The following is a 15,333-nucleotide window of genomic DNA, read 5'->3' as shown; positions in this document are numbered from 1 at the left end:
ATAGGAGATTTCCGTGGGGAAAGTGAAGTGTGTGTGTGTGTGTGTGTGTGTGCTTGGACAGGGATCCTTAAAACATGGGGCTGTGCCTAGAAACGCAGCCCAAAAGCAACTCCGGGTGAGCCCTAAAGGCCCAGCATCCTGTTCCCTCTTCTGGCAAGCCCACTCTCAGGACCTGAGTGCAACAGCAATTCTGGATGGCTACAGGTTCCAACACCACCCTATCCTATCCTATCCTACCCTGGACCTATGTCCCTCCTAGTCACTGACACAAGAACATAAGAAGAGCCTACTGGATCAGGCCAGTATCCTGATCTCACAGTGACCAGCCAGATGCCCATCGTGGGAAGCGCACAAGCAGGATTCAAGCACAACAGCCTTCCTTGATTGCTTACGGTTTCCAGCCTCCTCCATTAGTATGCTTAATCCTCTGTTAAGGCCACCTTAGTTGGTGCCATCACTACTTCCTGTGGGAGTGAGTTCCATAGGTGAACTCTGTGCTATGTGAAGTTGGGTGTTTTGTTGGGGGGGGGGGGGAGTATGCCCTGAAATTTCCAACATTCAGGTTCATTGGATGCCTGTCCCAGAGTTCTAATATTATGTGGAAGAGAAAAGCTGTTCTCCATCTGCTTTTCCCCACACGGTTCTTAATTTTATTCACTGTAACAGCATTATGATATTGGCAGTTTTATTTCCAGTTCCTCCCCTAACAGCCCCTAGCATGTAATTTGCCTTTTTCACAGCTGCTCCATGCTGTGCCAATCTTTTCATTGACCCCAAGGTCTCAGTCCTAGTCTGTCGCTGCCAGTTCAAACCCCAGGAGCGCAGAGGTGAAATTAAGGTTTGGGGGTTGTTGTTTTCTGCCCTAATATGCATAAATTTGCACCAGCTTACACTGAATTGCATTTGCCATTTGACCACCTATCCACTCAGTTTGGAGAGGTCCTGCAACTCCCTCTTTCATTTTACCATCCTGAACAAGTTGGTGCCATCAGCAAACTTAAAAGCATGGGCACCAGAATAGATGCCAGCTCTCAAAATTCTTGGGTGCATCCAGACATATATAATTTAAGTGGTACATCTGTTGTGTTAGTTTTGTTCAGATGTTCAACCTTCTGTGAAATGATTAGGAGGAAGGAAGGGCTTGTTGCTGTTTAGTCGTTTAGTCGTGTCCGACTCTTCGTGACCCCATGGACCAGAGCACGCCAGGCATCAATTCTTCGGCGATCAGCCTTCTTTATGGTCCAGCTCTCACTTCCATACATCACTACTGGGAAAACCATAGCTTGAACTATACGGACCTTTGTCGGCAAGGTGATGTCTCTGCTTTTTAAGATGCTGTCTAGGTTTGTCATTGCTTTTCTCCCAAGAAGCAGACGTCTTTTAATTTCGTGAGTGCTGTCACCATCTGCACCCTACATATAGAAATGAGCAAACCAGGGATATTTTAGGGAGCAGGCTAGCAGGCGGGGCCCATGACGTACACCATAGGAATCTACACAACACAAAACACGGTTGCTGTATGTCGGTTTTATTCTATTTGGTTTTTATCTTATATTTTGGAAATGTACATCCAGTTTTTTTTTCTTTTAATTTTTAGGGCTTCCCCCCAAGAGAGCTAAGCTAGAGCTCATTTAGCTTATATGTAAATCTCGGCCGCTCAAAGTTGATGGGCATTGCCATTGCCCCTTCGCTGCCCAAAAGCAGCTCAGAGGATCTTGGCTGCTGCCCAGAACCCGCTGCCCAGCTCCCCTGCCTCTCTCGCCCACCACTGCTCTGTTGCAAGGTTTGGGGGCAGGGAGTGAGGCCAGTGGAAGCAAATGGATTGCATGCACACAAATGATTGAGGTGGCTCTTACCTGCGCCCCCCAATATTTTATTCAAGTTGGTGCACCTGTCCATGATCATAAGGAGAGTCCAGGGCAACTCCCCTGTGAAGGATGGCTGCAGTGTTTGGGACGTTTTCGTTGAGAGAGAAGCGAGGAAGAGGGGGCCTGGTAGAAGTGTATAAAATGGTACACGGCATGGAGAGAGAACCATAGAATCATGATGTTTGAAGGGATCCCGAGGATAATTTATTCCAACACCCGGCAGTGCAGGAATAGGCAGCTGTTCCATACGGGGATCGAACCTGCAACCTTTGTGTTATCAGCACCATGCTCTAGCTACCCGGGCTGACCAAGTTATTTGAGAGTGGGTGGAGAAAAGATTTCTCCTCCTCGCCTAACACTAGGACTGATGGACATCCAATGAGGATGAAGGCTGGGAGATTCAGGACAGACAAAAGAAAGGTCCTAGTCACACAGTGCAGAGTTAAACTGTGGAACTCCCTGCCACAGGAGGCAGCGATGGCCACCAACCTAGATGGCTTTAAAAGAGGGTTGGACAAGTTCCTGGAGGAGAGGGCTAGCAATGGCCTGCTAGCCATGATGGCTCTGCTCTTGCCTCCACAGATGGAGGCAGAAACCCTTCTGAATCCCAGTTGCTGGAAACCACAGGAGGGGAGAGTTGCTCTTGTGCTTGAATCCTGCTTGCAAGTTTCCCATCTGGTTGGCCCTCTGTGAGAACAGGATGCTAGACTAGGTGGACCATTGGCCTAATCCAGCAGGCTCTACTTATGTGCTTATGAGACAGGGTGCAAAACACACTTTGTGTTAACCGAGGGCAGCAAGGCCTAGTGGGAATCTACAACCATTTGCCTCCCTACTCACTTCCAAGAACTGCCCCCACCAGCAGTCATTCCACTTGGAAGCACCATGCAGCTTCTGTATGAAACACTGCGAAAAAGCTTGTCCCTCAAAATTACTTATTTTCCTCTTCCCTCCACATCCCCTTTTCTTTTGTGCTGTGACCTTTAGAGCACTAGCTCTTATGGTTAAATGCAAACTGCCGTGAGGGCTTCAGCAGAAAAGTGTAAGATAAAGAAGTCAGTCAGTCAGTCAATTAATAGCAAATGATGCAGCTGTTGTAAGCAAAGTTAGAGTCCACAGCCACTAAGATGGGAGCTGCGAGACAGAAGCCCGGGTTCAAATTTCGTATGGTCACAAGCTTAAAGCGAGTGTTAGGCAAGCTGATATCTCTCTGGAGAGGGGCAGGAGTTACATGGTGGCAGGGAGAGGATTCCCTCTCAGGGCCCGGCAAATTTCTTGACGAGGAGCAGAGCTCCACAGATTCCCAGAACTCATTTGGTTTTTCTGGCCATGAATGAAGTTGCAGCAAGACAGTTCCAAGCAAACTCCCCAAGCATCCCACTGCTATGGAGGACCTGCTGTTCCTAAAAGCTCCTTTGTCGAAAGATCTGAAACGTTTCAGGCAGCAATTGCAAACTCCGGGAGTCCCGGGGAGCTGGGTTAAATGTGCAAACCCCTCTCCCTGCACCGCAGTGCTAATGAAATATTCCCAAAGCACAGCAGAGGCTTGCAAATCACACCTTTTGCAGAGAACAGAGAAACAGCAACCTTATAAAAAAAAGATTGCAATTAAGAGATTAGAGAAAGCAGTTTGTTCCATTTTTCTTCCCTGACAGTTTGCTTCTTCGCTGCTAAAACCTCAGAAAAGTTGCAGGAGGGGGGCTGGCATTTAACTACAAATGGCATTGGATGGGCACACAGCAAACTCTCTTGATAATAATAATAATAATTAATAATAAATTTATTATTTATACCCCGCCCATCTGGCCAGGTTCCCCCAGCCACTCTGGGCGGCTTCCAACAAAATATTAAAATACAGAAATCCATCATACATTAAAAGCTTCCCTAAACAGGGCTGCCTTAAGATGCCTTCTAAAGGTCTGGTAATTGTTGTTCTCTTTGACCTCTGGTGGGAGGGTATTCCACAGGGTGGGTGCCACTACCGATAAGGCCCTCGGCCTAGTTCCCTGTAACTTGGCTTCTCGCAGGGAGGGAACTGCCAGAAGGCCCTCGGTGCTGGACCTCATTGTCCGGGCAGAACGATGGGGGTGGAGACGCTTCTTCAGGTCTACTGGACTGAGGCCGTTTAGGGCTTTAAAGGTCAGCACCAACACTTTGAATTGTGCTCGGAAACGTATTGGGAGCCAATGTAGGTCTTGAACCTGGGCTGTGTCACCAGCTTCACCAGTTTTTGATTGGGTGATGATGGGAAAACTTTTTTTTTTAAATGATGCTATCCGTTTTTTTTGGAGGTCTGGATGATGCCCGAAGCCCCTTGCCATTCTCGGAGTCTTGTACCCAGGGAAGGTTAGAATCTAAGAGAAAATACTAGACTGGTGGCTGGGAGTTGCCGCCAAGACCATATAACACCGGTCCTGAAAGCAGTGGCGGAGGAAGACTCCCTACAGCTAGGGGGAGGCAGCAGGCCATCTTTCAACCCCCCTCCCCCGAGTGGTACCCAGGGCGACCTGCCCCTCCCCCCCTTTGTACACCCCTGCCTGAAAGAGTTGAAAGGGGGTCCCAAGGGTCATCTAGCCCGACCCCCTGCAACGCAGGAAGCATCCCTGAGAGATGGCCATCCAACCTTGGCTTAAAGCCTTCTAGGTTGATGCTCTCATCACTTCCTCCAGTGGGAGTGAGTTCCACAGTTCAATTCTGTGCGGACGGACCTTTTCCTGCTCATCTCCTTCTGTCGGTCAGGATGCCCCCCCCCCAGGATTTCTCCAAAGATGAAAGCAAACCCTTCCCTGCAGGAGCCCACAAAGTGTGTTTCCAAGGTGAGGAAATAAACCCGCGGCCAAAACCCTGAGGGCATGGAAGGGCGGTGCAGGTGTGATACAAAACGCAGATCTGTCCGCCTTCCTTTTCATGTCGGTCTCCATTTCCAATTCATCTCCGGTTCCGTTTGATGTATTTTGTGGATGCAATTAACAGCGGCTCGCCACGCAGCTAAACGAGATGAAATATGCCTTGCTGGCGAAGGCCGGGATGGCATGAATCATCTCTGTCGGGTTTTTTTTAAAAGAATGCAAATCATAAACACACACAGAGAGACACACACGCCCTTTGAAAGTTGACCAAAAATGATCGCGCTGTATACTTGCATTTTCTCGCCTCCTGGGGTAGCGCTGCCATCCCACATGCTTAAAAAACAGCCAAAATCAGATGCGTGTTGGATTGCCAGCCTATTGTACTTCACTGCCCACATGCCTGCCCCCTGTGTGTCAATCTGGAACGCAACATGGTTCTCTTGACAGCGTTTCAGAGACGGGTTTTCCTCCGCCCCTCCCTCTCTGCAAAAGCAACAGAAACAAATCAAATCTCTCCCTCTCCCGATCTCTAATTTGTCGCTATTATTATTCCCAACATGCGCTTATTGCCATGCAGCACAGAAATGGGCCCTGCCGTTTGGGCGGAGGGGTAATTCGCCGCTTTGCTGATCGCCCATGGCGAGCAGCGATTAACCCCCAGGCGAGCGAGCGAGCGAGAAGTGGGGCCTCCCTGGTGTCCCTGCCCTTCTCCCTCTATTCGGAGAGTTTAGTGGTGGCCTTACCTCTTCATAACACAGGGAGGGGAGTGGGAGTGGTGTGAGCCCCATTTTGGCCCGTTTGATCCCTGGGGAAAGATCGCCCCTGGCATCAGAGGACTTGGGGGCTGTGAGCTATTGACACTGTTGGACTTTTAAAGAGCTTGGCTGCTGCATCTTTTGCTCCAGGTAGAAGATGGGTGATGGGGAGGCGACAAAGACACCCCTCAAAATTGGGAGGCTGTCACATCACACTGAAATTTCAGGGTTTGGGAGATTTGGCTGGCCTTAGACAAGAGGGCTGAGGGTGTTTATTTTTCCTCTTTTTTTTTAAAAAATGGACTTTTAAAGAAATGGGCGGGCAGTGGGTTTTCTGATTCCCAGGGGAGTTTGCTTGCACTTTGCACACGTGGTATTAGGGGCGTACCCAGGATCAAAACGGGTGGGGGGGGGAGAGGGGAAGGAAGGAGGGAGGGAAGAGATAGAAGGAAGGAAGGAGGTGGGTGGGTGAGAGAGAGAGAGAGAGAGAGAAGGGAGGGAGGGAGGGAGGGAGGGAGGGAGGGAGGGAGGGAGGGAGGGAGGGAGGGAGGGAGGGAGGAAGGAAGGGAGGAAGGAAGGAAGGAAGGAAGGAAGGAAGGAAGGAAGGAAGGAAGGAAGGAAGGAAGGAAGGAAGGAAGGAAGGAAGGAAGGAAGGAAGGAAGGAAGGAAGGAAGGAAGGAAGGAAGGAAGAAGGAAGAAAGAAAGAAAGAAAGAAAGAAAGAAAGAAAGAAAGAAAGAAAGAAAGAAAGAAAGAAAGAAAGAAAGAAAGAAAGAAAGAAAGAAAGAAAGAAAGAAAGAAAGAAAGAAAGAAAGAAAGAAAGAAAGAAAGAAAGAAAGAAAGAAAGAAAGAAAGAAGGGGCGAGAGAGATAGAGAAGGGAGGGAGAGAGAGAGAGAGAGAAAGGAAGGAAGGAAGGAAGAGGGGAGAAGGAAGGATGGATGGAAGGAATGAAAGAAGGGGTGAGTGAGAGAGGGGAGGGAGGGAGAGAAAAAAAGGAAGGAAGGAAGAGGAGGGAAGGATGGATGGATGGAAGGATAGAGCTCCCGTCTATCCCCCCCCCCCAACTCAGGCTGCTCCTCCCCCCTCCCCCATTCCAGTCGCTGGCTGCAGCCGCGGAGGGGGCGGAAACAGCCCGATTTCCATAACCCGCAGTGACTTTTCCCCTTCAGTTTTAGGAGGGGAAAAGTGCGGGTTATGGTCCGTAAAATACGGTAATTCCTTTTTTATGCTTGTGGGGCAGCTGCCCCCCTGCCCCTCACTGGGTACGCCCATACGTGGTATTATTTCTCCCTTCCCAAGGGGAAAGGCTGTAGTTCAGCGCCAGAGCAGTTGCTTCGCAGGCAGAAGGTCCCAGGTTCAGTCCCAAATGACATCTCTATGTAGGGCTGGGAAAGTCCCCAGTCTGAAACCCTGGAGGCATTTAGGCAGGAAGAACCAGCTGCACAAATATAGGATGGGGGGGGGGGGGCGGAAACACCTGGCTTACTAGCAGCACATGAGGAAAGGATCTAGGGGTCTTGGTGGACCACAAGCTGAACATGAGTCCACAGTGTGATGCAGCAGCAAAAAGGGCTAATGCTATTCTAGGGTGCATCAACTGGAGTCCAGTGTCCAGCTCAAGGGAAGTCATAGTCCCACTCTATCTATTCTGTCTTGGTCAGACCACACCTGGAGTCCTGTGTCCAGTTCTGGGTGCCACAATTTAAGAAGGATGCTGACAAGCTGGGATGTGTGCAGAGGAGGGCGACCAAGATGATCCAGGGTCTGGAAACCAAGCCTGATGAGGAACGGTTGAAGGATCTGGGTATGTTTAGCCTGGAAAAAAAGGAGACTGAGAGGAGATGGGACAGCCATCTTCAAATATCTGAAGGCCTGTCACATGGAAGAGGGAACAAGCTTGTTTTCTCCTGATCTGGAGGGTAGGACTCGAACCCATGGCTTCAAGTTACAAGAAAGGAGATTCCAACTAAGCATAAGCAAGAGCTGTTTGACAGTGGAATGGTCTCCTTTGGAATCTGGTGGACTTTAAGCAGAGGTTGGATGGCCACCTGTCCTGGATGCTTTAGCTGAGATTCCTACATTGCAGGGGGTTGGACTAGATGACCCTTGGGGGCCCCTTCCAACTCTATGATTCTATGAGAGCTTCTGCCAGTCAGTGTAGACAATACTGAGCTAGGTGGACCAAAGGTCTGACTCACAGAGGGCAGCTCCCTATGGCTGAGGAGGGGCCATGGCTGGATAAGATAGCATCCTTCTTGCAGGCAGATAGTCTCAGGTCCAGCCTCCAATGGCATCTCCAGGTAGGATGGCAAGGCCCCCCAAAGCCTGCACAGATGCTGCCGGTCAGAGCAGGCAGTTCCAAACTAAGTGGACTAAAGGTTCAAACGTCTATTGCAAAAGAAGCCAGATGCTGTTAAAAATGGGAGGCAAATCTGGGCATCCCTGAAAGGAGGGGAGCGGTTTCAACCAGATGCCAAGAAAGGGTGGAGAAGAAATGAACTCCCCCCCCCCCACTCCTGCAGCCTTGTCTGCTATCTCCAGAAAAGTGCTGAAAGACCCTGTGAGCAAACAGACCTTCAGGCCATAAACCTCCATGTGTGCAAGGCTATAAAAGCACAAGAAGCGTCCTGATAAGCAAACATTTGCCACTGGAATGGTGGTTGTGCCACTGAAGGACTGTTAAAATCTTTCTTGCAGCCGTGCCCCAGTGCAATGCCTCTGTCAAGGGATGCCGCCCTCCATTCCTTTAAGAGTAATTCACGGCCTCGGTCCTGTATACTTGAAGGAGCATCTCCACCCCCATCGTTCGGCCCGGACACTGAGATCCAGCACCGAGGGCCTTCTGGCAGTTTCCTCGCTTCGAGAAGTGAAGTTACAGGGAACTAGACAGAGGGCCTTCTCGGTAGTGGCACCCGCCCTGTGGAACGCCCTCCCACCAGATGTCAAGGCAATAAGCAGCTATCCTATTTTTAAAAGACATCTGAAGGCAGCCCTGTTTAGGGAAGTTTTTAATATTTAATGCTGTATTGTTTTAATAGTCTATTGGAAGCCGCCCAGAGTGGCTGGGTAGACTCAGCCAGATGGGCAGGGTACAAATAATAAATTATTATGATTATTAGCCAGCTAAGTTGTTTGCTCCCGTTTGGGCTGGCGGCCCTGGAATCTCAACCTGCGATGGAGAGATGGCGCAGCTTGCACCAAGGTGCCAGGGCAAGCGGCAGCTTTTATAAGGCCAGTGAGACTCAGGTGGGCTCCTTCCGTCATCTGATCCTTCCTAAGCTGGTGGTTGCAGTACCACCTGCTGGCCACATGCAGCGGTGGCGCTGCAACATAGCCAACATTCATATTCCCTGATCCTGCCATGGCAGTGTGCGGTTATAGGAATCTGTTTGCTAGGCTTATCAATCAGTTCTTCCCTAAGCAGGGAGTTTCTGCTTGCCCAGCCAAGGAGGCTTTGGGACCCTCCCGACCAAGGGCAGCTAGGAGCAATTGGACTTAGCTGGGCTGTAGATTTTAACCTGCATTGCAGGGGGTTGGGCTGGATGACCCGTGGGGCACCTTCCAAATCTACAATTCTATGATTCTAACATACGCCGCCCCCCCCCCCGGAGTCTTAGGGAATCAAGGCTTATGAGGGAAGGCAGAAGAAGTTGTGAATGCTTAGCCTGAAACAGGGAAGACTAAGACACAGCATAGAATCATAGAATCATAGCGTTGGAAGAGACCACAGGGGTCATCCAGTCCAACCCCCTGCCAAGCAGGAAACACCACCAAAGCATTCCTGACAGATGGCTATCAAGCCTCTGCTTAAAGACCTCCAAAGGAGGAGACTCCACCGCACTCCTTGGTAGCAAATTCCACTGCCAAACAGCTCTTACTGTCAGGAAGTTCTTCCTAATGCTTAGGTGGAATCTTCTTTCTTGTAGTTTGAATCCATTGCTCTGTGTCTGCTTCTCTGGAGCAGCAGAAAACAACCTTTCTCCCTCCTCTATATGACATCCTTTTATATATTTGAACATGGCTATCATATCACCCCTTAACCTTCTCTTCTCCAGGCTAAACATACCCAGCTCCCTAAGCCGTTCCTCATAATGCATTGTTTCCAGGCGTTTGACCATTTGGGTTGCCCTCCTCTGGACACGTTCCAGCTTGTCAGTATCCTTCTTGAACTGTGGTGCCCAGAACTGGACACAGTACTCTAGGTGAGGTCTGACCAGAGCAGAATACAGTGGTACTGTTACTTCCCTTTATCTAGATGCTATACTCCTATTGATGCAGCCCAGAATTGCATTGGCTTTTTTAGCTGCTGCATCACAGATGCAGATGGAGCGAGCTTGTTTTCTCCCTGCTCCAGAGGGGAGGACCTGAACCGATGGATTCAGATGACAAGGAAGGAGATTCCAACTAAACATTAGGGATAATTTATTGACAGGAAATGCTGTTCGACAGTGAAATGGGCTCTCTCAGAAGATGGTGGGCTCTTCAGCACTGAATGTTCTTAAACAGAACTTGGCTGTCCAACAGTAGAATGGACCTCCTTGGAAGGAGACCTCTCCCTCCTTGGAGGTTTTTAAGCAGAGGTTGGAAGGCCACCTGTCAAGGATTCTTGAGCCGTGTGACTCCTGCATTGCAGGGGGCTGGACACATGGCGTCTCTTCCAAGTCTACAATTCTATGTTTCTAACCTAAGGCTCTAAGTTGAACACTGCTTGTCTGTTTATATGGTCGATTTGCAACTTGTGTGGGGCTTACATCCTCGAACCACCCCCTTGGAACCGCCCCATGTGAGCAACCTTACCTTTCCTAACCTGGTGCACTGGAAAGGTCTTCCACCCTATGCACGGCAGAGCGCTTTTAAGTTCACCTCCTTGCTTAAGAGGCTCTGGAAGGCTCTCACAAGACCAGCCAAGATCTCATGGGATTCGCTGGATGTTTTTAAGCAGAGGCTGGATGGCCACCTGTCACGGATGCTTCAGCTGAGATTCCTGCATTGCAGTGGGTTGGACTGGATGACCCTTGGGGGTCCCTTCGCAACTCTACAATTCTATGATCTCACGAGAGCCTCCCAGAGCCCAGTGTGCCAGTCTGAGAGCTGCAAAGGGGCAGGGTGTGTCCAGGCTGACTCCCGGCCGACGGAGGCTGTCTTATCCTCTGGCACTCTGAGGCAGTGGCGCAATATCCACGGAAAACAATTTGTCTGCCTGCCGCTGACTTGTTTGCAGTAGATAACAGCCAGGGGCTGTAAACAGCCTGGGGAGGGCATTAATCTGCCGCTGGCAACTGGCACCTCTCCCAGACTGGCTGTCGGGTTGCAGCCGAGTAGCCGCAAGCACACCAAAAAGGGCTGGAACTTAGGAGGAGGAAGCAGAGCAGCTGCCTCTGGTCATTTAGGAACTGTAGTTTATGCAGCGCTACAGATGCTGGCGCTGTTGGGAATTATAGTGCAAAGGGCACCAGGATGGGAAAGCGTTCTCCAAACCTCCTCGAGGAGTTTTCAGCTCTTAAGATTTCTCCTTTCCATCCTAGTACCGCAGTCAGTGCAATAGAGCAGGGCAGCTGAGCCGGCATTAGCTGTATATGTAGTTTAATCAGCGAAATAGAGTAAAAGATTTTGAGTCATGGGGGTGTGGAGAGCATGAAATCAACAGTGCTGAATAGGTCTTTTGGTTGGTATTTTGCTAATGCTGTTAATTATTGTTTCATAGAATCATAGAGTTGGAAGAGACCACAAGGGCCATCCAGTCCAACCCCCTGCCGAGCAGGAAACACCCTCAAAGCATTCCTGACAGATGGCTGTCAAGCTTCCGCTTAAAGACCTCCAAAGAAGGAGACTCCACCACACTCCTTGGCAGCAAATTCCACTGCCGAACAGCTCTTACTGTCAGGAAGTTCTTCCTAATGTTTAGGTGGAATCTTCTTTCTTGTAGCTTGAATCCATTGCTCCGTGTCTGCTTCTCTGGAGCAGCAGAAAACAATCTTTCTCCCTCCTCTATATGACATCCTTTTATATATTTGAACATGGCTATCATATCACCCCTTAACCTTCTCTTCTCCAGGCTAAACATACCCAGCTCCTTAAGCCGTTCCTCATAAGGCATCGTTTCCAGGCCTTTGACCATTTTGGTTGCCCTCCTCTGGACACGTTCCAGCTTGTCAGTATCCTTCTTGAACTGTGGTGCCCAGAACTGGACACAGTACTCCAAGTGAGGTCTGACCAGAGCAGAATACAGTGGTACTATTACTTCCCTTGATCTAGATGCTATACTCCTATTGATGCAGCCCAGAACTGCATTGGCTTTTTTTCGTTGATTGTAAAGGCCGTCTTGATTTGTTCATCATATAACAAGGCTTTTGCTTTAATTGTGATATTTAGCTTATTATTTTTAGTTGTTGCTTTGTTTGCAGTGCTTTATAGATTGCAATGGTTTTACCGGTGATTTGTTGATTATTCCGTATGATTTGTGACGTATTTGTGATGCCCTATAATGTTCTACCTGTTATTTCTCATAGAATCACAGAGGAAACCTGAGGACCATCTAATACAGGCACCCCCAAACTCGGCCCTCCAGATGTTTGGGGACTACAACTCCCATGATCCCTAGCTAACAGGACCAGTGGTCAGGGATGATGGGAATTGTAGTCCAAAACATCTGGAGGGCCGAAGATTGGGGATGCCTGATCTAATACAACCCTCTGCAATGCAGGAATGTGTCAGAACCACACTCTAACCAACTAAGCCAGGCACCCCCAAATTTCGGCCCTCCAGATGTTTTGGACTACAATTCCCATCTTCCCTGACCACTGGTCCTGTTAGCTAGGGATCATGGGAGTTGTAGGCCAAAACATCTGGAGGGCCGCAGTTTGGGGATGCCTGGTTTAAGCTATTATAAGGCGCTTTGGGAATCATTTGAATGAAAAGCGGCATGGAAATATAATCGATTGATCAATCCATCAATCAATCAATCAATTCCTCTTGCTTTCTGGTCTCAGTGTTGGTGTAATAGTTAAATGCATCAGTCTATGGCCTGGGAGACCAGGGTTCAAATCTCCACTCTGCCACTTGAATCTCACCGGGTGAGAAAAGGTAGGGGATTAGTAAAATAAGTAAATGAAATCAATAGCTACTCAAGAAGGCTGCCCTCGACCTGCAGTGGCTTTGACCAAGAAGACCGCATATTGTGCTTGGGTTGAACAGACCCTTGACCCGTTCTTGGCAGGCTTTAGCGAAGGGTTATAAAGCTTCGTATCTTGTATCCACACAGCGAGAGTGCCTTTATGTGCACCTATCTATCTCTGTGAGGTCACTGAAGTAGATGCACTTTATTGGTCCAGATGGGACCGGGTGGTGAGCCAGAGAACATGCCAGCCTAGTGAATCATAACTCAGATAACAAGTTATTTTGCAGAGGGAGAGCCATCGCCTTCCCCATAACTGGTTTGTTGACGGTGGCAAGTTGATTTGCAAGTGATAGACCGGCAGCTGCAGATAAAGCAGGGCAATTTGGAATCCTTATGGGCAGTTTTGCATCCTTTCCTCTTTCCAATAGAAACACAAAGCCTCTAATAAATAATAATAAAATAATAATAATAATAATAATAATAATAATTTATTTGTACCCTGCCCATCTGGCTGAGTCTCCCCAGCCACTCTGGGCAGCTCCCAATTGAGTATTGAAACAATACAGAATTAAATATTAAAAACTTCCCTAAACAGGGCTGCCTTCAGATATTTTTAATAAAAAGAATTAAAACCCTCAATAACGTTTGGACGAAAAACAGATTTAACAGTTACAGCGGAGGAGCAGGTTTGCAACCCCCCCCTTCAATGCACATGCATTTTTTTCCTCACCAGGGTCAAGCTAAAAATAAGCAGGTTTTTCAAATCCGCTGCAAAAACCAGCTGTGAAGGCTGCCAATTGGCTAGCACCTGTGACGTCATGCAAACACCTGAGCCGCGTTTGTACATTCTCCAGTCAATATGGAGAATTCTCTCTGCTCAGTATGCATAGTGTCAGGGTTTGTTGTGACTACTCTTGAGTAGCGACCTTCCACATGCTTGTCTTTCAGACGTTTTTATTGGTGCACATTATTTACAGTGTAACAGATTGCTCATTTCATATCTACCCGCTCGCGTCAGATTCCCGCACTACCCCCTTCCGCGTTCGGGACCAGCATAAAAGCCTCGGAACTGAGAAGCGCCTCCCTTTCCTCCTCCTCCTCAATTCCGGCGTCGGGGGGGGGGGGGACGGGTCTTCTGTCTGACCTATTCCTGCCCACTCTTTCCGCCTCCCTCTCTTCCTGCCTATGGAGCAGGGGCTCTTTGATGTTGCCAGAGCCCTGGCACTCCCTCTCCGTTTCCTGACTCACCCCTTCAGACCCCTCGCTCTCATGACTGCTTGGAGATGGGCTGCTTCTGATGAGGGGGGAGGGTTCTCTATAATCCCTCCCCCTTACACATAGCCTTCAAGAAAAATGCCCTTTCCCGGACCTGGAGTTCAGAAGTGTGTAGTCTGTGGCACCCACCCCACAATCCCAATCTGTCTTAAAAAAGGGGGGGGGGACACAATCAGAAACCACCACCAGGAATTAGCTGTTATGAATTTGACTGACACAGCGGTGGCTGAGTGAGCTTGTGAAAGGCAAAAGGCTTTTGTGAAAGGAAATTTGAGAGCGATCAGACTGGCATGTTCACCTTAAGACCGAGAGGGAAGAAAGCAGAAAATGGGCTGAAGTTGTTGGGGATAATTTTTTTTTTGTATTAGAGTGCAATCATAGAATTGTAGAGTTGGAAGGGACCCCAGGGGCCATCTAGTCCAACCCCCTGCAATGCAGGAATCTCAACACGCTGTTTCCCCCCCCCCAACCATACCACTTTGAAACCATACCAGAACCAGCTTAGCTTTGCCAATTTGCTAGCGGTTTCATTGCTAGGACTATATCTGTAGTATATGAAAAGATGGGGAAATAGCAAGAACGTTACAGTTGGTGCACTCTCTTCCTCGACCAATAAAATCAGGATCACATTCTCCGCTATAGCACAACTCTTGAAGAATATGGTAATGCTGGTGTTAAACTGCGATCTCTTTATATGAAATCCAACCCCCACCCCACCCCCCACATAGAGATGATACATCTTACCCAAGCTTTCCCTCCTGTGGCAACTCATGGGGTGGGTCATTGCACGTCAGCCGGGTTTCCCCATCCAGGAGGTAGACATACACTCTTTCCTGAGGGTTAAAGAGTACGGATTGTTATGCCATTGTAAGAATAAGTCACAGTGACTAGCAATTAGCTACTGGGCTAAGTTCATGGTGCTGGTTTCGGTGAATAAAGCCCAGTACAGCTTGGCACCAGAACACCAGAAGAGCCCTATCTTCCTATATACATAAAAACGTAAGGCTGTCGTCACGCAGCACCCTGTTATGAAATTTAAACTGAGCAACTGCGCTGCAGAAAGCACGCTGAGGAGACTACACATTCTGTGCATAATTAAGAGAATGCAAAATAAATCTTCAGCTTGGTTTTAATTATAGAAAATAGCAGAAGTTACATTAACACTACAAAACCCCACCCACCAGGCTACTGAGAGAGGTACGCAATGCTTCTTATATATTATATCCAATTGCTGACACAGCTTCATTAGCACAAACTTAATATCACCTGCTGTACTGCCCCACAGCTGCAAGACTTGTTGTTGTTGTTTAGTCATTTAGTCGTGTCCAACTCTTCGTGACCCCATGGACCATAGCACGCCAGGCACTCCTGTCTTGCACTGCCTCCCGCAGTTTGGTCAAACTCATGTTGGTCAAACCCATCCCCTTCACGGATCAATGCCTTGTCGTGGCGAAGGGGCTTGAATAACTC

At 48.8% G+C, this 15,333-nt stretch overlaps 1 protein-coding gene across 2 annotated transcripts in view; it reads right to left on the bottom strand.

Moving 5' to 3' along the window:
- The window catches only part of PDE2A (phosphodiesterase 2A), a 360,136-nt gene that overhangs the window by 81,105 nt on the left and 263,698 nt on the right, over positions 1–15,333 (bottom strand). For both annotated transcript variants that reach the window (XM_060273988.1, XM_060273990.1), the window contains one exon: positions 14,608–14,696. In XM_060273988.1, the coding sequence (XP_060129971.1) occupies positions 14,608–14,696 (89 nt within the window). The remainder of the gene's footprint in view (positions 1–14,607; positions 14,697–15,333) is intronic.

Source organism: Zootoca vivipara, chromosome 4 (genome assembly GCF_963506605.1).
Source record: "Zootoca vivipara chromosome 4, rZooViv1.1, whole genome shotgun sequence".
NCBI classification, from domain to species: domain Eukaryota; kingdom Metazoa; phylum Chordata; class Lepidosauria; order Squamata; family Lacertidae; genus Zootoca; species Zootoca vivipara.
Note: the sequence above shows the minus strand (reverse complement) of the source record. Positions and strands in the feature narration are given on the sequence as shown.